At 43.8% G+C, this 25198-nt stretch overlaps 1 protein-coding gene across 3 annotated transcripts in view; it reads left to right on the top strand.

Annotated features, from left to right (window-relative positions):
* SLC39A11 (solute carrier family 39 member 11) overlaps nt 1-25198 on the top strand; it is a 273374-nt gene that overhangs the window by 207631 nt on the left and 40545 nt on the right. For all 3 annotated transcript variants that reach the window (XM_080994926.1, XM_080994925.1, XM_080994924.1), the window contains one exon: nt 14404-14473. In XM_080994926.1, the coding sequence (XP_080851052.1) occupies nt 14404-14473 (70 nt within the window). The remainder of the gene's footprint in view (nt 1-14403; nt 14474-25198) is intronic.

The following is a 25198-nucleotide window of genomic DNA, read 5'->3' as shown; positions in this document are numbered from 1 at the left end:
GGCTACCCTTGTAGTAGAGTAAGGAACCTATCAACCTACGGTAAATTGGGCTAATAAACTAAATGACCATTCCGTAGCACGGAAAGTGGGGAAGTAACATTGTGACAGAAGACCATCTTTGTAGTTGTTGTGCATGGTGATGGACCTGTTGGTGCTTTTCAGCCAGAGGTGGGGAAACTAAGGCTTAGGGGCTGAATTTGACCCTCCGGGTCTATTCATCTGACTCTTAGGGATCTTCGCAACCCCTCTTTCACACCAGCTTTCTTCTAGAATATATCCTTGAACTATGATAGTGCTACTTTCTTGACCGTAAGAGCGGCTTGACAGTGCAACAGTTTTCTACGATGGGTGGTGGGCTGTCCTTCCTTGGAGGTTTTTAAGCAGAGGTTGGATGGCCATCTGCCATGTATGATTTAGCTGAGATTCCTGCATTGCAGGGGGTTGGACTAGATAACACTTGGGGTCTCTTCCAACTCTATAATTCCATTATTCTACTTGCTTGCCTTTATGGATGATGGAGGTGCCAAAACCTTTGACATCAGTGGCAGGGAAAGAGTTTACTGTTCAAAGGTTGCACCATGTGTGGTTTTTGCCGCAAACTCCACTCCCCACTGGTGTGTGGCCCCTGGAAGGTTGTGCATGAAACAATGTGGTTGGAAAAACTTCCCAATCCTAGCTTTGCTGTTTATAGTTGCTTCTGCTGTAGGTTTCTTTTTTCCCCACTTGAATGATAAGGAGTCAGTCTCCCTAGTGATGTTATTAATTCTCAATTCTGTTGGATTGCAAATATGATATATCATCTCTGGATGCAGATGAAAGGGAAACAGAAACATCGCCACCTCACTCTCTTCAGTGTGGAAGGAAAGGAAGAAGCTAAGGATAGGCCTCTCTTTCCACCTTTCCTGTCATTTGGCTAGGTTGCTATGGCAGCAGTGTTTGCTGGAATCTATCGTATTTATTTGTAGTTCCATTCCTTTTATGTGATTTATGTAACTGTCTGGTGTAGAGGCCTGTTGACCTGCATACAATCAGCAACATGGCCCCTCTGATTGTGTGAGGGAAATTTAGCATGAACCACGTAGAACTTGAGTCGGTCAGTAGTGATTTTGCAAACTGGTTAGCGTTCTCCCCGCCCCACCCCTGCCCCCATGTAACTGTGTTTCAGAGTGGTTTGCATGTACTCATTCCCATACAATCACAGGTGTGTTCATGTCAGCAGCGGGGCGGTCTGGGTGGGATGGAGAACCGCTGTCGGTATATATGGAAAGTGATCTTTGTTCCCCTCTCAATTTGCTGCAAAGAAAATTAGCAGCTGCCAGACCCCCCCCCCCTTTTAAGGAAAACCTCACATACATCATATTGCAGTACTCTAAATGTAGCCATGCTACCTGCATCAAGGTAAAGTTGCCACTGATATACAGTGGTACCTCGGATTACAGATGCTTCAGGTTACAGATGCTTCAGGTTACAGATGCTTCAGGTTACAGACTCCGATAACCCAGAAATAGTACCTCGGGTTAAGAACTTTGCTTCAGGATGAGAACACAAATTGCGCAGCAGCGGCAGCGGGAGGCCCCATTAGCTCGGGTTAAGTACTTAATTCGTTCCGGAGGTCCGTTCTTAACCTGAAACTGTTCTTAACCTGAAGCACCACTTTAGCCGCTGCGCCGCCGGAGCACGATTTCTGTTCTCATCCTGAAGCAAAGTTCTTAACCTGAGGTACTATTTCTGGGTTAGTAACCTGAAGTGTATGTAACCCGAGGTACCACTGTACATAACCAGAGGTATCACTGTATAAGCTGAAGACTGATAAAACCACTTTGTTAGAATATTTTTTTGCATAATTCTGTGGCAGCATGACAACTTGCTCTTCTTCACCACTTGCTTATGTTAGCATCTGCTCCGGTTAGAGTCCCCTCCCGAAAAAGTCTTTTAAAAAGAGGGAGAGGTGACCTTTCCCATTTCTTCTAAATGCCTACAGATCTCCAGTTAGAGTCTTTCACTCTACGTTGCCACCTCAATTTATTTTTTCAGACGTAATTCTTTATTGCTTTTGTAAAAATGGCTTTCTGTCGTTATCTGTTCCTATTGCTCCTCTGACTTTTTAAAAAAGAGATATCTCTCTCGTGAATCTCTCATTGATTTCCCCTCCCTCCTGTGTGCTTTGTTCTTCTGTAAGTCTTTTGTGTCCTGACAGCTAAGCCTTCTGAAGTCAAGGAAGAGTTTATCGGTAACCTCTGTGATAGCTTGCATTTCTCTGTAGGTGAAGACAGCTATAAAATTTTGTAAGTGTAGAGAAAGAAGAAGAAGAAGAAGAGTTTGGATTTGATATCCCGCCTTTCACTCCCTTTAAGGAGTCTCAAAGCGGCTAACATTCTCCTTTCCTTTCCTCCCCCACAACAAACACTCTGTGAGGTGAGTGGGGCTGAGAGACTTCAGAGAAGTGTGACTGGCCCAAGGTCACCCAGTAGCTGCAGGTGGAGGAGCGGAGACACAGCCCGGTTCCCCAGATTATGAGACTACCTCTCTTAACCACTACACCACACTGGCACTTTACAGCATTCCAACACATTTGTTTTCAGGGCAGCAAACCACACTTAAAATGTGCTAGTGTGGACTACTCACCGGGCTTATTCTCTACCCAGGTCATATGTCTTTAATACTGATTATAGTTACTGAAACTTTTGCTTCAGTTTCAACTTCCAGTGCTTCTCTAACTGAAAAACGGTTCCAGTCACCTGATGAGATTATATCATAGAATCACAGGCTCGTAGAGTTGGAAAGGGACCCTGAGGACCATCTAGTCTATGGGTAGGCAAACTAAGGATCGGGGGCGGGCTCCGGCCCAATCGCCTTCTAAATCCGGCCCACGGATGGTCCGGGAATCAGTGTGTTAGAATGTGTGCTTTTATTTAAAATGCATCTCTGGGTTATTTGTGGGGCCTGCCTGGTGTTTTTACATGAGTAGAATGTGTGCTTTTATTTAAAATGCATCTCTGGGTTATTTGTGGGGCATAGGAATTCGTTTATTATGATTTTTTTTCAAAATCTAGTCCCGCCCCCCCACAAGGGCTCCCTGCTGAAAAAGTTTGCTGGCCCCTGATCTACCTGAAGGAGCGTCTCCACCCCCATTGTTCTGCCCAGACACTGAGGTCCAGTGCTGAGGGTCTTCTGGCGGTTCCCTTGCTGCAAGAAGCCAAGTTACAGGGAACCAGGCAGAGGGCCTTCTCGGTGGTGGCACCCACCCTGTGGAATGCCCTCCCACCAGATGTCAAAGAGGAAAACAACTACCAGACTTTTAGAAGACATCTGAAGGCGGCCCTGTTTAGGGAAGATTTTAATGTTTAATAGATTATTGTATTTTAATAGTCTGTTGGAAGCCGCCCAGAGTGGCTGGGGAAACCCAACCAGATGGGCGGGGTATAAATAAATGGTGGCCGGGGAAAGAAAATGTCAAAATATTTTCCTTGAAGCTTGAATATGTTCTATTCTGGATTGTTTTATTTGAAGTTTTACTGTGTTGTAAACCAATTTGAGATTTGTACTTTAAAAAACAAAAAGGAAATGAATTATTATTATTATTATTATTATTATTATTATTATTATTATTTAGTCCAACTCCATGCAATGCAGGAATATGCAGGTGTCCCTTATGGAGATTGAACCTGCAACCTTGGCTATATCAGCACCACACACTAACCAGCTGGGCTATCCTGCCATGTTCTTGAGGAATTCATCCTGGAGGCTGTGGTGTAGCTGAGGGGGGACGAAGCACATGCATCTGTTCTTTCCAGGGGAGTACAGCCTCTGTCTGGTCATAATTCATCCTTCACGCACTCCATAACTGGTCTAGCACAGCAATGCCTAACCAGTCCAACTACCACCAGCCCCATACTTCATGGTCAGTGGTCTGGGATGATGGGAGTTGCCCAAAACATCTGGAGGGTACCAGATTGGGAAAGGCTCACCCAGTGCCTGCACAGCCTCACCTGAGTCAGATGATATAGATTTATCAGTATGCTGATAACATCTCACCCCCTCCAATGGCTTTACCCAGCTGCTGTTAAAAAGCATGTGAGGGGCACAACGGAGACAAGCAAAATAGAGAGCAGCTCCCAGTCCATCTTCTCTGTGACCTAGGAGAGATTTGGAGCACACTCTGGAATGTTACCTAGTAGTTTTGAAATGTTCAAAAATGCCATTCTCCGCCAAGATGGAGAAAATCTCCAAACAGCTACTGTAAATAAGTGGATGTTGTTGATGAAATGTGAGATGCTCTTTTGCCACAGGGTGCACACAAACAACATCTGAGAAAATCAGTAATGCTTTATATATTAGACCCTGGCTCCACTCCAATGAGTAGCAATAATTCTAACTAATATGAAAGGCATTAGGATGTTGTTGTTGTTTTAACGCCAGTTGCTTTTTTTTTTTTTTACACATTCATGAAAGGGGGAAATGGCATTTCCCTCCCCTTGAGAAGGCAAATGTAAGAATGGATTTTATAATGCTTGTATAACTTGCTTCACTTGCCTTGGGTGAAAGTTACGGACAAAAGAACTGAGCCGCCTTGATTACTTCGTTACTTGCTGGCTCCTGACTACTGATTCACTAGAGCAGGTCAGGAAGGGTGCAGCAACGTTAGCAACCAGCAGATGTCTTCATTTTCTTGCTCGGGTGACAGTAATTGCTAGGTAGAACACATGCTTTCAGATAAGCTCTTTCTTCCCTTCAAAACATGGTGCCTGCACAGCGTGAAGAAAGGAGATGTTGAAAGTGCACCTAGAAGGTTCATTTCAGTACTTCGCAAGCTAATAATGAGTGTGTGTTGCTCTGAAATTAATGAAATGGGAAAGATCAAGAACAGTATTTGCAGCTCTAAAGAGCGCTAGTTGGGTTGGCAATGAAACGAAAGCTCCTCTCCAGTGTGAACTCTCTGAGAGCTCGCAACAACAACCATTACACTTAAAATTAACAACCCGAATCCTTCTCAAGGTCTATGTTGCATTGTGTCAGCTGTCATTACATTGGCTGTCTTAATGCATGCGCAAGAAGCTGCGCCCCTGCTCATTCCACTCACCACCACCCTTGCCATCCCCCATTTGAAATCCAGGATTGTGATGACTACAAATCCTCCAATGGGAGCTGCGTGATGACAGCCGTACATATATCTATCTATATAAAGATATATTAGAATCATAATGACAGCTGCATACTAATAGGGATGAGAAGCATCTTACTTACTCATGGCAGAAGGGACAGCAGAATTTGTACAGGATGTGGACATGCAGACTTTCATGGGAAAAGAGCATGAGTAGAAGAGATAATTCACTAGAAGAATCAGTCACTAGTAGGCACATGAGTGGTCGTTTCTTGTGCAGTTTCCTTCCTACAAAGTGGAGAATTGCATTCAGTCAGCATACAGTAGGTGCTTAGGAAAGACGAGAGAGGGGTTGCAATGTCCTCACTCTCACCCCAACTTAGGCTTTAAGAGGTGCAGCTACTCCTTAAGTAGAGGTGTGATAATAGGGAAAACGTCGTCTGTTTAATTAATGCTTGCTGTGAAGTTGTTATGGGAGCCCTCCTGGTAGAAAGTGTCCAGCTTTAATGGGAGCAGAGTTGGCCAAAGGAGTGAGGCCAATAATGAAAAATAGCTGAAGACTAGAAGTTATGTGGCATCTTCATTAACCCCAAAGAAAACTGTTGTGAGCATAAAGGGTATCTCGTTATAACCAAAGGATTCACCGATCTCGAGTAGAGGATTGTGGTTTTTTAAAAATATGTATTTATTGCATCCACATTTGCTAGCCTGCTGGGGTATTAAATGCATGGCAGCCCACCAACAGGTGGATTTCTGTATTACCCATGCAGGAGATGAAAATTTCCTACATTAAAAGCCTCCAGGCTGGTTGTGAAGCAGCTCCAAGCTGTTATATTTTTACACACAGACGTGGGAGCGTGTATGTGTTTTGAGTAGTCTCTGCTTAAAGAGCATTTGTAGTCAATCGCTCTTTGTGTTCCCAGTTAAGGGAATAAAAGCAGCAGGATGTGCTACAGCTGGTGGGAAGCTGTACTCAAAGCAGTCCAGAAAAGAGAATATTTGTCAGATCACAGGGTGTTGGGTTGTGAAGGTGTGGTGGGTGTTGTTTTCCCCCCTCTTTCCTTTTTTCGTGCATTTTGCTTTTCCCCCGCCACCCCGAAATTATCTTAATTCAATTTCATGCTTCTGCTAATTATGAAATAACGTAGTGTGGGTAGGGAAGGAAATGGCCCTCTTAATTAAGGGTTTGATCTCCGTCTCTGGTTTACTTGGAACCTTATCTGCTTCCATATTTCCCTGACCTGCTCTCACTACTTGATAGTGCTGCATTAGCTTCTTCTGTATAAATGTTAATCGCCATGTGTTATGGGGGGGGGCATTATCCCCATGGCTACTTAACTACAAGGGCTGTGCTCTGCCTCCACATTTGTAGGCAAATTCAAGACATTACCAAGCCCTTTGTCATGTAAATACAAAACTGATAACAACATAAAGAAGAGACGAGGAGAAGAAGAAGAAGAGGAGGAGGAGGAGGAGTTTGGATTTGATATCCCGCTTTATCACTACCCGAAGGAGTCTCAAAGCGGCTAAAATTCTCCTTTCCCTTCCTCCCCCACAACTAACACTCTATGAGGTGAGTGGGGCTGAGAGACTTCAGAGAAGTGCGACTAGCCCAAGGTCACCCAGCAGCTGCATGTGGAGGAGTGGAGACTCGAACCCGGTTCACCAGATTACGAGTCCACCGCTCTTAACCACTACACCACCACACTGGCTCACAAACAACGTAACAGGCTGTATGTAACTATATAAATTCTTTTTAAATGCGATTCAACATAGCATATCAAAATATATGGTTCTATAGACCAACTTATCATATAAACGAAACATATTGTGAGAAATTAAAGTCAACATTGGCACGTGAAGATGCTTTTAAGAATTCTAGCATTCCCTGTATGCAGGTGTCAGGGAACTGACATCGGGGCTAGAGGCGGAGGGGAGGCTCTCAAATGATGCTGGAGAGGGGCCCAGCAGGGAGGGAGGCAGCTCCGCAGATGGGGAAGCAAATCAGCGCAACACCAGGGATAAAGAGGGGCTGATGGGGGAATCGGCGAGAGGGCTCCAGGACTCTTCACCGGACACTAGCAGGGAGAGCACGGGTCCTCCGCTACCCACGCCCTCCCTGCGCAGAAGACTTCCGCGCAGAGAGAGTAGGAGGAGACTGGTGTCAAACAACTTTTATGTTGGAAAAGATTTAAGAAACGCCCACTGACGGATTCTGCTAGCGACTGAGGCAGTCACGAAATGAAGGGCTGTCCAGACTGAAAGGTTTAACAGGGCAACAAGGCCAGGAGAGGCGGCAACTTACGCACGAGCAACCCATACTCATTACAGCAGGTATCAGACGAAAATCTTGGAAGAATGGCACATGCCGAAAATAAGCTCTGGAATTCCACACCTTGGATATTGCTAATATAAGAACTGAATAGATTGTATTTCCTGATCTATCTCAATTCAAATATCCTTTATTAGGCATAGCAAACCACACATTATCAAACAGACACCATATACAAATTGTGCAAAATACGAGCTCAGCATAACAAGGTTTGTCCCAGTCAGATCTTTAACTCCAGAGGAAATCAATTTGCATAAATAATACAAATACAACACTACCACATCACCGATCCTGATCTATCTGCTGGACTTCAATTTCTCATAGTATGTTTCATTTATATGATAAGTTGGTCTATAGAACCATATATTTTGATATGATATGTTGAATCACATTTAAAAATAATTTATATAGTTACATACAGCCTGTTACATTGTTTGTGTTGTTATCCACATTTGTAGGCAGCTATACTTCTGATGTGGGACACGGGTGGTGCTGTGGGTTAAACCACAGAGCCTAGGATTTGCCGATCAGAAGGTCGGCGGTTCGAATCCCTGCGACGTGGTGAGCTCCTGTTGCCTGGTGCCTGCTCCTGCCAACCTAGCAGTTCGAAAGCACGTCAAAGTGCAAGTAGATAAATAGGTACCGCTCCGGCGGGAAGGTAAACGGCGTTTCTGTGCGCTGCTCTGGTTCACCAGAAGCAGCTTAGTCATGCTGGCCACATGACCCGGAAGCTGTCTGCGGACAAACGCCAGCTCCCTCGGCCTATATAGCGAGATGAGCGCGCAACCCCAGAGTCGGTCACGACTGGACCTAATGGTCAGGGGTCCCTTTACCCTTTACCTTTATACTTCTGAATACTAGTTGCTGGAAAACCGCAAGAGGGGAAGGGTGTTCTTGGTTCTTTCAGTCATGCTTGCAGGTTTCCCACAGGCATCTGGGCAGCCACTGTGTGAACAGGATGCTGGACTAGATGGGTCATTGGCCTGATCCAGCAGTCTCTTCATATGTCCCCTTTTACGTTTGGGGAATGTGACACAAGGATATTTCTGGGGCAATGAAAATCCAGTTGTTGCTGCACTCTGAAAACCACGACCACCACTCCCAGTTGGCTTTTCTCCCCCCCCCCCCACAGGGAGTTAAAACAGTCAGGGAGGGGAGAATCATGATAGCCTGAAAATGGTTTAACACCCTTTTCTTTTTCTAAAATGTATTTTTATTAAAGATTTTCTTGGTTTACAAAAGTATGTGCAATGTCTCTCTTTTTTCAAGTAACATTTTTTACAGATCAGTTTCATTTGTTGAGACATTAGGAAGAAACCTACGCACTATTCCTCTTCTCCTGATTGCAGCCTTTTGTGGCTGCTTTTCAGTAATTTTGTGTGTGTGTGTGTGTGTGTGTGTGTGTGTATTCACACATCTCATGGAAGGAAAGTTCCATAGAACTCCACATAACATGTCCTTTGTCCCGAATATGTCATTTTACAAAGATTTGTGTGTGCGCCCCAGGTTTTAAAACTGCTGCGTTTGAATGACTTACGTGAATTTCAGTACGAGTGGTGAGAGTCGGCCAAGATTATATATTTTCTGCCACTTAACAATCCCTCTCTCTCTGGTGGAGTAATGTTCTTTCCAAAGGATTCAATTATTTGAATATGGCCACAGGATAAATTATGTGGGTGTATTCACCTCAACCAAATACTTTTGAAGGTGAAATGAGGAAAGATAAACTTTCTTTATGCCTTCTTTCACTTCCATTTAAGTGCATGTTTCATCTGGAGATGTTGCTCAGGTTTCTCTACCTGGGGCCAGTCCCAGACCATCTGCTCACAGCCATCGAGCTTCAAAGGAACCGCATGCTACTCTTAGGAGGCTGCATACATTGGCAACACAGCACCATTGCCTCTTGTCTTTGTTGTTCTTCTCTGCAGGGAGAGGAGAGCCTGCGAAATTGATTCCTGCCAAGCTCTTAAGTCTTTTCTCAGCTCTCTTGGAGAATTATATCCCAATTCCACTGCAGCCCCAGGTCCTATGGGATACAGGATACAGATGATGCTTGTGTACCACCCTAATGTCCTGTCCTAGATATCTTAGCAGCATTGTCAAGAACTGGCCCCATTATCTAATTAGATGAACAGTTACATCATACTTCTAATTGGGAGTGGATAACTGTTTTGAAGTCTTCTCAACTAACCCTGTTGTGAGTCCAGAGGAGGCTGGCCAGGATGGTGAGCAGGCTGTAAACCAAATCCAATGAGGACCAGGTGTGTTCAGCATGGAGAAGAGAAGATGGACTGGGGAGAATGTGAAAGTGACCTCCGTATATCTGAAAGAAGATGTAGTAGAGTCATTCTCTGTTGCTTCGGAGGGCAAGGTGAGAACCAATGGATAGATATTGCGGAGAAAAGGGATTCTGGCACCCAGTGGTAAGAGGTGTTGAACGGTACAAAGGTTTCCTCAGGAGGTGATCAGATCCCTTTCCATGGAGGCATTTAAGTGGAGTCTGAACAACCAACCCCCAGGGATGCTAGCAGTTGAGTGCCACATTGCAGACCCTGTACTCATCAGACTGTTTGGTCTACATGGTCTTCAAGGTTCTTTCCAAGCCTATGATTATGTAGACCCCTCTTTTTCTGGAGAGGCTGTTCATGCAGCATCATGCAGGCTCACCAGTCTCATTTCTTCCAATCTCTGCCTTTCCCTCCCCATGTGTCTGGGGAAATCTCCCTCTGCAGCAGTAATTGGTGGAACCTGTCTTTCCAGAGCCTCACTTTGCACATTCATGAGTGAAATTAGTATGCTGTCGCAGCCCATTTCTGCTCTCAATTACCACCCTAATTTGCACTTTGGTAGCACACCTGGTACACGTCATGGCTTCCATTTCCACTCGGCAGCTCTTGCCCAGCACACAGTTATCCCATCCTGCATCATCTGCTGAGCTCAGTTTCCCCCTTTTTACATATCTTATGTAGCTGTAGCTTGCATTTGATTTCATTAATGCTAGCTACCTGGGTTCACTGGAAATTCCAACTGGATAATCACCATTTCCCACCCTAAGGTCTCTTCTTCATTTGTCCCTATTTTCACCTTTAGGGCAACTGAAGCTGCATGCGATCATATTAGCAAATGGCAGGATAGCAGCTAAGGTGTGATGGTGGGTGAAAGATAGAACCGGGCTGGAGTGAAGAGGCTGCAGAGCCCATTCTGTATTTTAGACATTAAAGTATCTGGAACTTCTGTCATGGCTAAAATGGCCGCTGTTTCTTTAATGCTTAAAAAGTCGGGTCAGCGTGAGTCAGTGGCCTGCACTGGGTTGTATATATATTGAGTGAGAAATGTTAGGTTGGATTGGGTTGGTTGGTTGGTTATTGAAAGCTGGTAGTGTTGATTTGTGTACAGTTGGTCAGTCGCTTTTGCAGAAAGTCTTTTAAGAATAAAAGCAGAAAGTGCTCTGCAAGGATACTTTTCTCATGGACTCTTTTATGCCGACAACGGTCCGAGGACCAGGCTGAGGCGACAAAGGGAGGTCAGAACCTTTTTTTTATTTACAAACACTGATAACTCCTAATGCTTATTCAATGCTGTGCATATCCTTGAGTCCAGCAGTTACAAAGAGACATTTGCAAGAGTCTCTTTTCCATTTCCTGCTGACATTTACAATAGGAATAGTCCACCATTTCCAATTTAAAAGTGTAAATTAATATACACAGTTCTATATGTCCAAATAGGTATCTAAACAAGACTGACCATGATAAGCCATGCATTCAAATGCAGAAAGGGCAGTGAGATCTTCAGACTGCAGAACAGTGGGTGGCGTGTTCGCCCTTCCAGTCTTGTAATATCTTTGCCACCAAAAGCTGAAGTCTAGAGCCTTTTTGAAAATATGCATTGGTTTGCTGTCTTATTGGCCATTGCCTCTGTCTCAATTGAGCCTCTTTTTTCATGCCAACATCAAGAGGTTCTCAGTGCTACAGTTATCATTCATTCATTCATTCTCTCTCCTCCCATGTGGTGCTGGAGGCAGAATGATAACAACACAAACACTTCTTTTTTTAAAAAAACAACTGATATTTGTAGAAAAGGTTGCGTCACTAGGAATTATTCCTCTGAATGGCTGCTGTTTGAAAGATGTGAAGATGCTTCAAGTAGTTTAAGGGACTGGTGGTTTGAGGAGGAAACAGAAGCATCTGGAAGTGGGATGAACCAAGGAAGAGAATTGAGTCAATTGCCTAGGAGTGGCTTCAAGACTCACCTCTGGGGACAAAGCCCAAAGCACATAATGAAGTCAGTTGTCAGATTTCCTGCACCTGTTTGAGGGCTAAATGCTTCCTTCTCCCCATTAGCAGCTACAGCAATTGTAATTAAGGCAGTTCTGATTTATGCCCTGCGGAGATGTAAATGCACCTGCTAGTGAAGCTTCTATTAGAACATGCTGAGCTCTGAACGCTGCAATAATTAAAACATCCACAAAGCTGGCACATGGCAAAAATTAGTCTCATATGTGTTAGTTAACATGGCCTAACACTTTAATGTGGATTCCTGTTTCCCATGTCTCTGAGGCTGGTAACCTAAGACTAGTTTTGGATGGCTGTATTAACAAAAACCAAGGAGGTTCAGGCAAACTATATCCACAGCATATAGCAGGACATGCTATTTTACTCATATTTTTTCATGTGATGGGAGAGGATGGGGAGCCAGTCATATTTATTTTCTGTTGACGTTTGAGGTATGAAATAATGGTCTTAAATTTGATGCTGTGGTCGGGCTAGCTAGTCCTAGACGACTAGGCAGTGTAAATACCATACATTTAGAGTGCATAACTTCCCTCAAAGAATTGTGGGAAATACAGTTTGGTAAGAGTGCTAGGGATTGTAGGAGATGGGTAAACTACAGTTCCCACGATTCTTTGGGATGTAGCAATGCACTTTAAAATTTGATATAGATGTATGCTATGAACACAGCCATGGCCAGTGCAGCTAGAGACTCACACCAATATGGCTCCATAGCTATGTAACCTAATAGCTCATCTTCTCCTTTGCCTACCATTAGATTCTCCTGGTAGGCAGAATGCCAATGAAGATGGCACATGAATAGTTTCCACTCTGCCCTGCCCAGACTCACCATGCTTCTTTTCCACCATATTAGTGCTACATCATTGATTTCTATGCTACTGTGATGCTTTGAATATCATAGAATTGTAGAATCAATGGAAAGTTGGAATGGACCCCAAAGGTCATCCAGTTCCCTATGGGAATCTTTTGCCCAATATCGGACTCAACTCACAACCCTGAGATTAAGAGTCTCATCCTCTACCAACTGAGCTATCCAGTACCCCCCAAAAGGAAAGTTATTTGGCCCAGTGAAAGGAATTGCCTTGCACAGTATTTCTTTCTCTGTGGGATCAGTGTTCTTGCTAAGACTATCTTGTATTGAGTGATGTTTCACTGAAAGAGCCTAAATATTTGTGCTTGTTGACTAGTGTGGAAGCTGATAAAATTGAGTCATTAGAGTAAAGGCAGCAACTGACTGCACTCTTAGAAGGTTAATTATAGAAGTGTAACCACGCTGTTAGCGAAAACAACAAACAGTCTTGAGGCATTGTAAAAAAAGCCAACAAAATCTTCTAAGGTTCCAAAATGCTCACTGCTTTTTGTCTTGTTTTCTGCCCCCACCCCCTTTTAAGTCTTTCATTCTCAGGCCATGGTCCAGTTCAAGTTAGCTGCATTTAAGTCTCATGGAAATCGGTAGAACGAGTATAGTTGCAATTAAATTTAGAATAACTTGATTTAAATATGTCTAACTTCCTGCGGATTGTGGTTTTTTTCTTTGCAATACTTCAGGGGAAGAGCTAGTGATTTTAAGATTGCCATGCCATTTTCTTTTAAGCAAAACAAAGGGATGTTGATATATTTAGATAGTTAATCAAATGACAGCAAACTAACTAGTGGAATTCTAAGAAACCAAAACAATTCAGTGCTGTTTTGAAATAGCGGTTATCAATTTGATCCTTTTACATAGCTTTGTACGTATTGTGGTCAGTGCTTTTTTCTGGGGGGACGCAGGGGTACACATACCCATAACATTTTGTGAATCTAAGTTTGGCCTCATTGAGGGGCAGTATTTCAATATGAGTAGGAAAATGAGAGTACCCCTAAACATTTTTTTTAAGAAAAAAAAGCACTGATTGTGGTATTTGATGCATTGTGATTTGCAGTTATTTTTTATAGATCATAGTTTAGTAATTATTTATTGTGATTGTTAAGAGTAAATTTCTGTTTAATTATTATTTGCTGACATTTTGAGAGTTAATTTTATTGTTTACTATTATATTCTGAAAGATTGTTGACTATTTATTTGATACAAGTCATTCCATTTTAAAGTTATCTTTTATTACAATATTTTTTGTATTGGATCAGATTATAATAAGGTGTGTGTTCTTTGTTGTATATTTTGTTCCTGTAAACTGCCTTGTGTATAGAATATAGAAATGCAGCATACAAATGAAAAGTGAAATGAAAATCAGTGGCGTTTTGACAGGTTCAGTCTGCCATCTTGATTTAAAATGGTGTCCAACTGTATCCATACATGGACAAAAACCTGTTCCTCATATCAGGAAGCACCTTGCAAACCTGTTTACAATATCTTAAGAGGTGTCAAAATGCATAGAAAACAGACAGAGGCCAACAACTTTCCAAAATATATAGGAGATGAGAGACAGTAAACAACAGCAAATGGATCTTGTGTTACTCAGTATCCTTCGTTTTCCTAAACCCACAAGTTCAAAATCAAGCTCAACAAGTCATATCCTTATACAGGACACATAAAGTATAAAAATGGGGTGGGGAGCCTTTTTCAGCTCAAGGACTGCGTGGCCAAATCCTAAAGTGGGCGAGAATGAATTATGCAGGGTGTCCATCTATAAGCCAAGCCACCTGCTAGGTTACTACATTACCATGTTCTTTCTCTCTTTCAGAGGGCTTGGCTGTTGGCGTTGGATTTGGTGCTGTTGGAAAGTCAGCATCTGCAACCTTTGAAAGTGCCAGGTAAGTTCACTATGCATAGGTGACATCTTCCTTGTGGTGTTTTGAGCTTGGACTGATGCTTCCTCAAATTCCTTGGGGAAGAAAATGCAGGAGGCAGTCGTGTTTTTCCAGCTGCTCTCCAAGAAACACTGACCCCAAACCCCCACCCCCAACGTCACTCTGCAAGTTGCTACGAACAGCTTTCATGTTGTGGCCCACCTCAGGTCCTCTTGGGGATCAGTAACTGCTTAAGGAACAAGAAACAGAAAATAGGAATAAATAGACAGGAGGGATGTAGAAAGTGTAGGCCTCCCTCCATAAGATTTTCCATAAGTAACAAGAGTACATTTAGTGTCTCTATTTTCAAATCGTAGAGTCTTTCTTACAGCTCAACTACAGTCCATTCGAGACATTTTTGTTGTAGTCAGTGTGGGGTTGTGAGGGTAAGAAAAGTGGGGGGAAGAGAGAGGAGAAAATAGAGAAGGGGAAGGGGGTGAGGGAGACTGTAAACCAGACATGTCCAAAGTCCATTTCGGGGGCCTAATCTGGTTTAATCTGGCCCCTGTGGCAGTTTATTTCCTGGGGTAAAATCCAAAAAAACCCCTCAATGACCTCAATCCTAAAAAGCTCAACAACTTCAGTCCTAAAAATAGTTCAATAACTTTGGGGTAAAATCCTAAAAAAAGGTCAACAACTGTGGTCAGCCCTTTGGTCGGCCCTCACGGCCCTTCACTTCATCAAATCTGGCCCTCTTTGAAAAAAGTTTGGACACCACTGCTGTAAGCTTTCCTTCTTTACAGAGTATATGGGTGGTGCTTTTTTGTCGCCTGGATAGGTGTCCTATTTTTGCTGGCGGAGCAAGAGATCAAAGAGCCCAGAGCATGGTTGGTTGCAGTGTGTTTTGATTGTGTGAAAGGGAAGTGTTGCTGGGTTGTTCGCCATATTGATTTGTAGTCAGGGGATAGATCATTGTCTTGTTGGCCTGTGTATGTGACAAAGGGGAGCAACGCAGGAGCGAAGGTGTCTTGCTGTGTTTGCCACCATGATATTTTCAATTTGTTGGATGGTTTTTCTAACAGAGTGGTTTCCCATACAGTTTGGTACCAGGGGTCTATGGATCCTCCTGATAGGGACCTGTGCTTTTTGTTCATAAATGGTTTAGGTCAGTGTCTCCCAACCTTGGGTCTCCAGCTGTTTTCAAACTACCAATTTCCACCATCCCTGACCACTGGTCTTGCTAGCTAGGGATGATGGAAGTTGTAGTCCAAAACCAGCTGGAGGCCCAAGGTTGGGGAACTGGTTTAGGGTTAGGATTGACTGGTGAGGTAGTCTTGTTTGCTGGTTATATACCAAATTGTTCAAGGTGATTTTAACATAAAGGGAATGCAAGGATACTCAAAAGAATATCTGCAAACAAGGTGAGCTGTGACAGTAAACAGGCAAATGTGATGCAGTGTAAACAAGTGCCAAGTGCAAAATAAAAATAAAAATCCTAATTTCACATAAGCGCTAATATCACAACACTGTTATGTGATGCTATGAATATATGAATATTGTGTGCAGTTCTGTTGATATCACCTCAGAAAGGATGTTGCAGAGCAGGAAAAGGTAAGCCCTTGTTATCCCAAGGAAGCAGAATTCTTATGGCTGTGAGTCTCTTGTCTGTGTCTGCTGGGTATAACGGTCTTCGGGTAATAAGCATATCTTGAAATGCACTTTCTTTCTCACACAATGCTGGGCTTTAAGTAATCAATAAAAGGAAAACAACAGAGCATAGTCGTGTATGCCAGGTGTTGTCAAGGTAATATTGCTTCAGCCTTGTTTATGTCTAACCTTAAAAACGATCCACACTCTAATTTGCCTATTGAAATGAGAGAATTCTCAGAAATCTGTACTGCTGGCATCTTAAGACCAATCTTAAGACATGGAGGGGCTTTCACTATACTTTTTGGACGGATTCTTTTTTTTAATGTTTTGTGTATAAAGGAATGTTACATGAAGTACTAAAAGTGCCACTTTTTAAAAATGTTGTTTTAAAGCATCCGTTGGAGGGAAAGTGGGTGAGAAAGGATTTTCTTCGAACAAAACTGATTTTTTCCCCTCCCCAGAATTCTTCGTTGTATCAAAATAACTACAGTTGTTGAACATGGTGCATATAAATAAAGAGTTTGCCCAAACAATTCATGTTGAATGTCGTAGCTCCTGACATGGATATTTATATTAGTTATTGGTTGACCTGTGTTCTCACGTCCAGTGTATTTTGTCCTCTGCCAAACTGACTACAGGGACAAGGTGTCTTGGAACTGGGTGTGACAGATGTTAGAGCTGTGTGATGCTGGCGCAGGATGTTGTGTTGATTGATGAGATGAGCATGTGAGATGTTACAGTTTCAGATAACAGAGGTGGGGCCTCATAGAGGGCAGTATTGGTAGAGCTAGTGCCTGAGGTTTGTTTGATTTCTTCTCACAGATAGATAGTGGCTTGTCAGCTGCAATTTTCATCATCCTTGTTCTTTTGCATAACTTCTCACAGTTTCTAAGTTATTAACGTGTGTGTGCATGTGTGCATGCGCAGGCACTCAAAACTTACTCTTGCTAACCTGTTCCTTCAGCTCCAGAAATATGTTACCCCTCCCTACTGCTGTGTTTGTGACCATTGGTTCCTTGTTGGGTTGTTGTTGTTGTTTAGTCATTTAGTCGTGTCCGACTCTTCGTGACCCCATGGACCAGAACACGCCAGGCACTCCTGTCTTCCACTGCCTCCTGCAGTTTGGTCAAACTCATGCTGGTAGCTTCGAGAACACTATCCAACCATCTTGTCCTCTTTCGTCCCCTTCTCCTTGTGCCCTCCATCTTTCCCAACATCAGGGTCTTTTCCAGGGAGTCTTCTCTTCTCATGAGGTGGCCAAAGTATTGGAGCCTCAGCTTCACGCTTCACGATCTATCCTTCCACCTTGTTGGGTTATTTGATTCCAATTAACTATTGAAAGCCTTTTGGTATGCAGTGTAATTAGCAAGTGAATCTTGGCTAGGGAGCAGATATTTACCCGATGCTTGTAGGTAAGAAAAATACTGCTCTGAGTTAAAAATAAAAAGGTAGCATTGCATCTCTTGGGCCATATATACATGAAAATTGAGTTGGAACTTCTAGGAGGACATCCTGGTTTCCCTGTCAGTGGCCCACAAGGGCACTCTAAAGGAGATTTGCTGTTACATTTTGAGAATCCAGGCTCTGTGTTACCACTTTTTTTTATTATTGGTCTTCACAACTTTTTCTTTCTCTAACCATCTTTTGGAGCCATGGAGACAGGTTGTTTTCTCCTCAGGAGAACTTTTAAAACAGCAAACAAGGATCTCTCCAGCTTTCAATAATTACTTTAGGCAAGGTAGACTTCAAAGGAGCCATTACATCGAAAGCCGTTCCACACTTTCGTTCCTGCTTCATTGCTCATTTTGCTGCCACCAAGGCTGTGAGATTGTTCTGGTGATACTTAGAATGAAAAATTAACATGACTTTTACTATCTGTTCTTAATTGGCATCTGTTATCCCGAGGCACAAACATTTCCTTCGCTGTTCATATCTGCTGATTAGGTTAATTTGTGAATGAGCAAGAGAGCAAAATGTGGGGACGTAATTTGTTCCTTGTTGATTAATTTGTTTCAGAAATGTAAATGCAGCCTCTTCTATCATCTGAAGTAGCTCATAAAAAGTCATAGCAACAAACCCACTAAATTTCCAATCCAACTGCAAGAGTTTCACAAAACAATGCATTACGAACAGCAGACTCACATTCAGCTCCTCAGTTTTGCTCATAAAGTGTCTCTATGTATGAATGAGCCTTACACTTTTTCTGGAAACTCATCAAAAAGAGACACAATCAGACTTCCTCTGGGAAGTCATACCAAAGCCTTGAGGACACTAAGTAAAAGCTCTCAAGTCAAACACTTAATCTCACATACTCAAACTTGCAAACATATTGAGAAAGAGATTTGGTCACTGGGCAATGAGAAATAGCTTTGGAATCTGCAGGTTTCTGGGGTGTTAGGTAACATTTTGGTTGTTTTTAGGGCTCTTGTGCCCTTAACAGCTACACAATGACCAAAAAAACAGCACCTGAAGGGAACTTTTTTCACACAATCTTCCCCTGCCAAGAACGGTTTTACCTGCCAAGCAGAACTCCAGGAAGCGATTTGTGAATCCAGCTTCTGTTGCCAATCAAAACCGGGTGTCCCTGAGCTCAGTCCAGGGGTAAGAGATCATGCATGTGCTAAAATTCAATATTTCAGTGTGCCTTTTTTGGTGCAATTGTCCTGCTTCAGGTGACAGGCAGGCAGAACAGGGGACAGTACCAGAATCACAGTCTGACATCCTAACACAGGGGCAGCATGAGAAGCAAGGTCTAAAGCAGGCATAGGCAAACTCCAGCCCTCCAGATGTTTGGGACTACAATTCCCATGGTGGGAGTTGTAGTCCAAACATCTGGAGGGCCGGAGTTTGCCTATGCCTGGTCTAAAGGCAGTCCAAACCTAGGGGGCTTCAGTGACTGGGCAGGAGTGCACAGATCAGGAATTTGCTGCCAAGAGGTTATTCCAACTCTCTGTGCCTGGAACATACTTGAAATACTTCCTTATGAGTATCATCTTAAAAAGCAGAGACATCACCTTGCCGACAAAGGTCCGTATAGTTAAAGCTATGGTTTTCCCAGTAGTGATGTATGGAAGTGAGAGCTGGACCATAAAGAAGGCTAATTACCGAAGAATTGATGCTTTTGAATTATGGTGCTGGAGGAGACTCTTGAGAGTCCCATGGACTGTGAGAAGATCAAACCTATCCATTCTGAAGGGAATCAGCCCTGAGTGCTCAATGGAAGGACAGATCCTGAAGCTGAGGCTCCAATACTTTGGCCACCTCATGAGAAGAGAAGACTCCCTGGAAAAGACCCGGATGTTGGGAAAGAAGGAGAAGGGGATGACAGAGGACGAGATGGTTGGACAGTGTTCTCGAAGCTACCAGCATGAGTTTGACCAAACTAGGCAGTGGAAGACAGTAGTGCCTGGCATGCTCTTGTCCATGGGGTCACGAAGAGTCGGACACGACTAAACGACTAAATGACTAAACGACTAAACAACAAAACAACAACAACAATCATATTTCTCCTGAGGAGTCATTGTTTCTCTGGTGAGCAGTTTGTTAGCCAACTGAAACTGCACCTTAAAGCAGGCATGGCCAAACTTGGCCCTCCAGCTGTTTTGGGACTATAGTTCCCATCATCCCTGACCACTGTTCCTGTTAGCTAGGGATGGTGGGAGTTGTAGTCCCCCAACAACTGGAGGGTCAAGTTTGGCCATGCCTGCCTTAAAGCATCTGTGCTTCCTAAGACTTGGAAACTATTCAGCATCCACCTCCAATTCCATGAAGGGGCTACCCATGTCTTGAGGTGGAGGTTGGTTTGCCATGTCCTCTGAGGGCCACAGATCCCCCAGATCTGCCTCATGGCTCCTCAACACTGGCTGCTGGTCCTGGGAGCTCCAGGTCACCCTCCGAAGATGATTCCTTCAGCAGGTGAAGACAGTGATAGAACTCTGGGGACCAGCATTTTTATATCCATCCGTTTTTCATGGAATGGCAGCCTCGAGACCAGTTTTGCAGGTGACTCAAATGAAGCTCTAGTTAATTTTTCTGGAAGCCCACTTCCACATGCTCCGCTTCTCAGTCTTCTGGTGCTCAATATTTTAGTGCCAATGATTTGCTGCGAAAGAGTCCTGTTCGGAGAGGAGGAGGGCTATCTCCTGGGACTGAAGAGGGTTAATGTACCATTTCTTTCCTAGTACAAGCTCCACAGAGCTGCCTCCCCAAGGATTGAAACCTCCAAAGCAGATGCCTCTGATGCTTAAAAAATAAATAAAAATAAACCTGCCCCTTGTCTTTGAGAACTAGAGCATGGCAACTTCCCAAGCCAGTCTGAGTGCTCCACTGAGTCAGAATAGCAAGGCAAGTGATTTGCCCAGTGGTTTCCTCCCCCCCCCCCGGGGGTGTGTGCAAGGCTATGCAGTATCAGCACAATTCCCCCCCCCCATGTGGCATTTGCTGCAACAACTTCATGGTGAGTACCAGAACTCTTTTTCCTTATAAAATAAAAACATTGGATTTGCCCGCGATCCTTCAATAGATGGGAGGATAAAGTAGAGCTTGGAAACAGGAGACAAGCAGCCTGCCAACTTGGAGTCAAATGTCTTTCTGGGTTAGCATATAGGGAAATGTCGTATGCCTTAAAGATGTATTGATTTATTACAATTCTCAGCATACTGCAGTGCAGGAAAGGAAGGCGAGAGGATTCACCATTTCTCCATACACCCCTATGAAAAATCACTCCAAGCTACTTAGAGTCTTGCCCACTGTGGGGCTGTTGTTATACCTTCATTGGATAAGATAGAACAAGATAGGATGGAAGCAGCCGTCCAGTTTAAAGGGCAAGTGAAGTCACTAGCCGAATATCCAGTTCATTGGGGATTTTTAAGCAGAGGTTGGATAACCATCTGTCATGGATGCCTTCGATGCATTGCAAGGAGTTGGAATAAATGGCCCATTGGGGCTTCTTCCAACTCTACAATTCAACTAATCATTTGTGTGTTTGTGTGCGTGCATGCCTGCACACACAAACTGAAAGCCAGTGTTGGACCTGGAAGTTGTTGTTTAGTCATTTAGTCGTGTCCGACTCTTCGTGACCCCATGGACCAGAGCACGCCAGGCACTCCTGTCTTCCACTGCCTCCCGCAGTTTGGTCAGACTCATGCTGGTAGCTTCGAGAACACTGTCCAACCATCTCGTCCTCTGTCGTCCCCTTCTCTTTGTGCCCTCAATCTTTCCCAACATCAGGGTCTTTTCCAGGGAGTCTTCTCTTCTCATGAGGTGGCCAAAGTATTGGAGCCTCAGCTTCATGATCTGTCCTTCCAGTGAACACTCAGGGCTGATTTCCTTCAGAATGGATACATTTGATCTTCTTGCAGACCATGGGACTCTCAAGAGTCTCCTCCAGCACCATAGTTCAAAAGCATCAATTCTTCGGCGATCAGCCTTCTTTATGGACCAGCTCTCACTTCCATACATCACTACTGGGAAAACCATAGCTTTTACTATACGGACCTTTGTTGGTAAGGTGATGTCTCTACTTTTTTAAGATGGTGTCTAGATTTGCCATCGCCTTTCTCCCAAGGAGCAGGCGTCTTTTAATTTCGTGACTGCTGTCACCATCTGCAGTGATCATGGAGCCCAAGAAGGTAAAATCTCTCACTGCCTCCATTTCTTCTCCTTCTATTTGCCAGGAGGTTCATGGGACCAGTGGCCATGATCTTCGTTTTTTTGATGTTGAGCTTCAAACCATATTTTGCGCTCTCCTCTTTCATCCTCATTAAAAGGCTCTTTAATTCCTCCTCACTTTCTGCCATCAATGTTGTGTCATCTGCATATCTGAGGTTGTTGATATTTCTTCCGGCAATCTTAATTCCGGCTTGGGATTCATCCAGCCCAGCCTTTTGCATGATGAATTCTGCATATAAGTTAAATAAGCAGGGGGACAATATACAGCCTTGCCGTACTCCTTTCCCAATTTTGAACCAATCAGTTGTTCCATATCCAGTTCTAACTGTAGCTTCTTGTCCCACATAGAGATTTCTCAGGAGACAGATGAGGTGATCAGGCACTCCCATTTCTTTAAGAACTTGCCATAGTTTGCTGTGGTCGACACAGTCAAAGGCTTTTGCATAGTCAATGAAGCAGAAGTAGATGTCTTTCTGGAACTCTCTAGCTTTCTCCATAATCCAGCGCATGTTTGCAATTTGGTCTCTCGTTCCTCTGCCTCTTCTAAATCCAGTTTGCACTTCTGGGAGTTCTCGGTCCACATACTGCTTAAGCCTGTCTTGTAGAATTTTGAGCATAACCTTGCTAGCGTGTGAAATGAGTGCAATTGTGCGGTAGTTGGAGCATTCTTTGGCACTGTCCTTCTTTGGGATTGGGATGTAGACTGATCTTCTCCAGTCCTCTGGCCACTGCTGAGTTTTCCAAATTTGCTGGCATATTGAGTGTAGCACCTTGACAGCATCATCATTTAAAATTTTAAATAGTTCAGCTGGAATATCATCACTTCCACTGGCCTTGTTATTAGCAATGGTTTCTAAGGCCCATTTGACTTCACTCTCCAGGATGTCTGGCTCAAGGTCAGCAACCACACTACCTGGGGTATACGAGACATCCATTTCTTTCTGGTATAGTTCCTCTGTGTATTCTTGCCATCTCTTCTTGATGTCTTCAGCTTCTGTTAGGTCCTTTCCACTTTTGTCTTTTATTATGGAAATCTTTGTACGAAATGTTCCTTTCATATCTCCAATTTTCTTGAACAGAGCTCTGGTTTTCCCCATTCTATTGTTTTCCTCTAGATTAGCCTGGAAGACAAGAGTTCAAATTCCCACTTTACCATTACACTCTCTGGGCTAGTCACTGCCTCTTAGCCTAACCTACCTTACTGGGCTATTCTGGGGATTAAATGAGGAGGACGAGAGCCATGCTGTATATGCTCCTGGGGGGATATCAATGTCAGGAGCTCGTCCTACACTCAAGTAGGACCCTGGCAGAGACACATGCCCGACTGGCATGTTCCCTCCCTCCTGGTCGATCGTTCGGGAGCTTCAAAAGCTTTCTTCTGCCCGAACATCACAGCGACCAATGCCAACCGACATTGGCACACTTACGGATCCGCAGAGACTTCACAGCTTACGTAACGGACCTCAGCAACTCAGCATTTTGGCTAATCTACTTTATTTACATATAAACACACATGGAGCACTGCAACATGGCTCCCTCTCTCTTTAGCATCAGACAGCAAAGAGAAAAAACAAAGGACAATAGTCCCACTTCACGGAACACAGTAACACAAACATCCCGTCTCCGTCACTTCCCACTCTGTGGAGTCAAAACATACGTCGTCATGTGATAGACAAAAATCCCATGACTGCAACCATGGAGCAGGAATTCTAACAATCAGTGCAATGCATTGCATGAATGTGCAGCATTTATTTGCAACATTTCTTCACGGACGTCACAGCCAAAAGCCTGCCATTATAACAATTTATTAACAGATCTTATCAGTTCCTTGCCTAACATTAGTGGAAGGATCAAGGATTAGCCTTAATTTCAGAGAGGATGCTAGTTGAGGTTTTGTCACTTGGGGGTTGGCTTAAATAGATTGTAGAGTGGGAAGTAGAGGGATGCTGTCAGACTGTCACTAATACACTGTGTGAGCAGGGCTTTTCTGCCAAGCCCCCAATATGATAATGACCTCAAGCAGCTCTGTGATTCATGGCTGGCTTCACGAGGTCCAACTGATGGCAAGCATTGAAGTACATTATCTGTAGGGCTGGTATTTGTTCATTTTAAAGCCAAATTGGGTAGGTGGAATAAAATACATATCAATCTTCTTCTTTTTCTCTTCTTCAGCTCCATTTGCATTTGAATACAAGAAAAGCACTCACCCCCTCCACCGCGTAAGCTGCGCTTAAACTTTTTCCCCTCCTAGTGTGATACTTTATCTTAATCTAACATCCATTGGTTCTGAAATGAGTTGAGATAGGGAGAATGGAAGAACCTGGTCTTCTAATAAAAACAATTTAAGGGGAGCTTGGTTAATAAATACGTACCCTGGAAAGCTGACTTTTGTTTTAATAACTCCTGGGGTCTGGTTTCTGGAAGCATTTTTCAAAAGAGGAGCCTGTAAGGTGCATTTATGGCATTGATCCGAAAAGCAGAAAAAATGGGTTTCTCTGGGACAGCAGCATATAATGCTGGAAATGGAGGAGGAGCCCTATTTGATTGTCCATGCAAAGTGCTGAACAGTCTGCAGGATATTCATACCTTGTTATCAACCTTTTTTGTATTAATATTTTTTATTGAAAGGGGTTTCAGTTGCAAAGAAATAAAGTGATGCAAAGAAAAAGAGAAAAAGAAAAGAGAAAGGCACAAAAAAGTGTAAGGTAAAGGTAAAGGGACCCCTGATCATTAGGTCCAGTCGTGGCCGACTCTGGAGTTGCAGCGCTCATCTCGCTTTACTGGCTGAGGGAGCCGGTGTTTGTCCGCAGACAACTTTCGGGTCATGTGGCCAGCATGACTAAGCCACTTCTGGCATACCTGAGCAGCGCACGGAAACGCCGTTTACCTTCCTGCCGGAGCAGTACCTATTTATCTACTTGCACTTTGACGTGCTTTCAAACTGCTAGGTGGGCAGGAACTGGGACCGAACAACAGGAGCTCATCCCGTCGTGGGGATTCAAACTGCCGACCTTCTGATCGGCAAGTCCTAGGCTCTGTGGTTTAACCCACAGCGCCACCCGCATCCGAAGAAACAATATATGACTATGTACAATATATGAAAAAACCCTAAAGCAGGCATAGGAAAACTCCAGGTGTTTTGGGACTAGAATTCCCATCATCCCTGACCACTGGTCCTGCTAGCTGGGGATCATGGAATCAATTTCAACCCGTTACCCCCGAGGATGTGGACAGTCTGCTTGGACGCGTGAAACCAACCACCTGTCTCCTTGATCCTTGCCCATCCTGGCTAATAAAAGCAAGCCGGGAAGGGCTGGGCGATGGGCTCTGCGTGGTGGTGAATGCTTCCCTCTGTGAGGGAACATTCCCAGATCCGCTGAAAGAGGCAGTCATTAAACCGCTTCTTAAAACACCATCTTTAGACCCGGC

The sequence above is a fragment of the Podarcis pityusensis genome (genome assembly GCF_964106645.2).
Source record: "Podarcis pityusensis genome assembly, chromosome: 2".
NCBI classification, from domain to species: domain Eukaryota; kingdom Metazoa; phylum Chordata; class Lepidosauria; order Squamata; family Lacertidae; genus Podarcis; species Podarcis pityusensis.
This window is presented reverse-complemented; position numbering and strand designations above follow the sequence as displayed.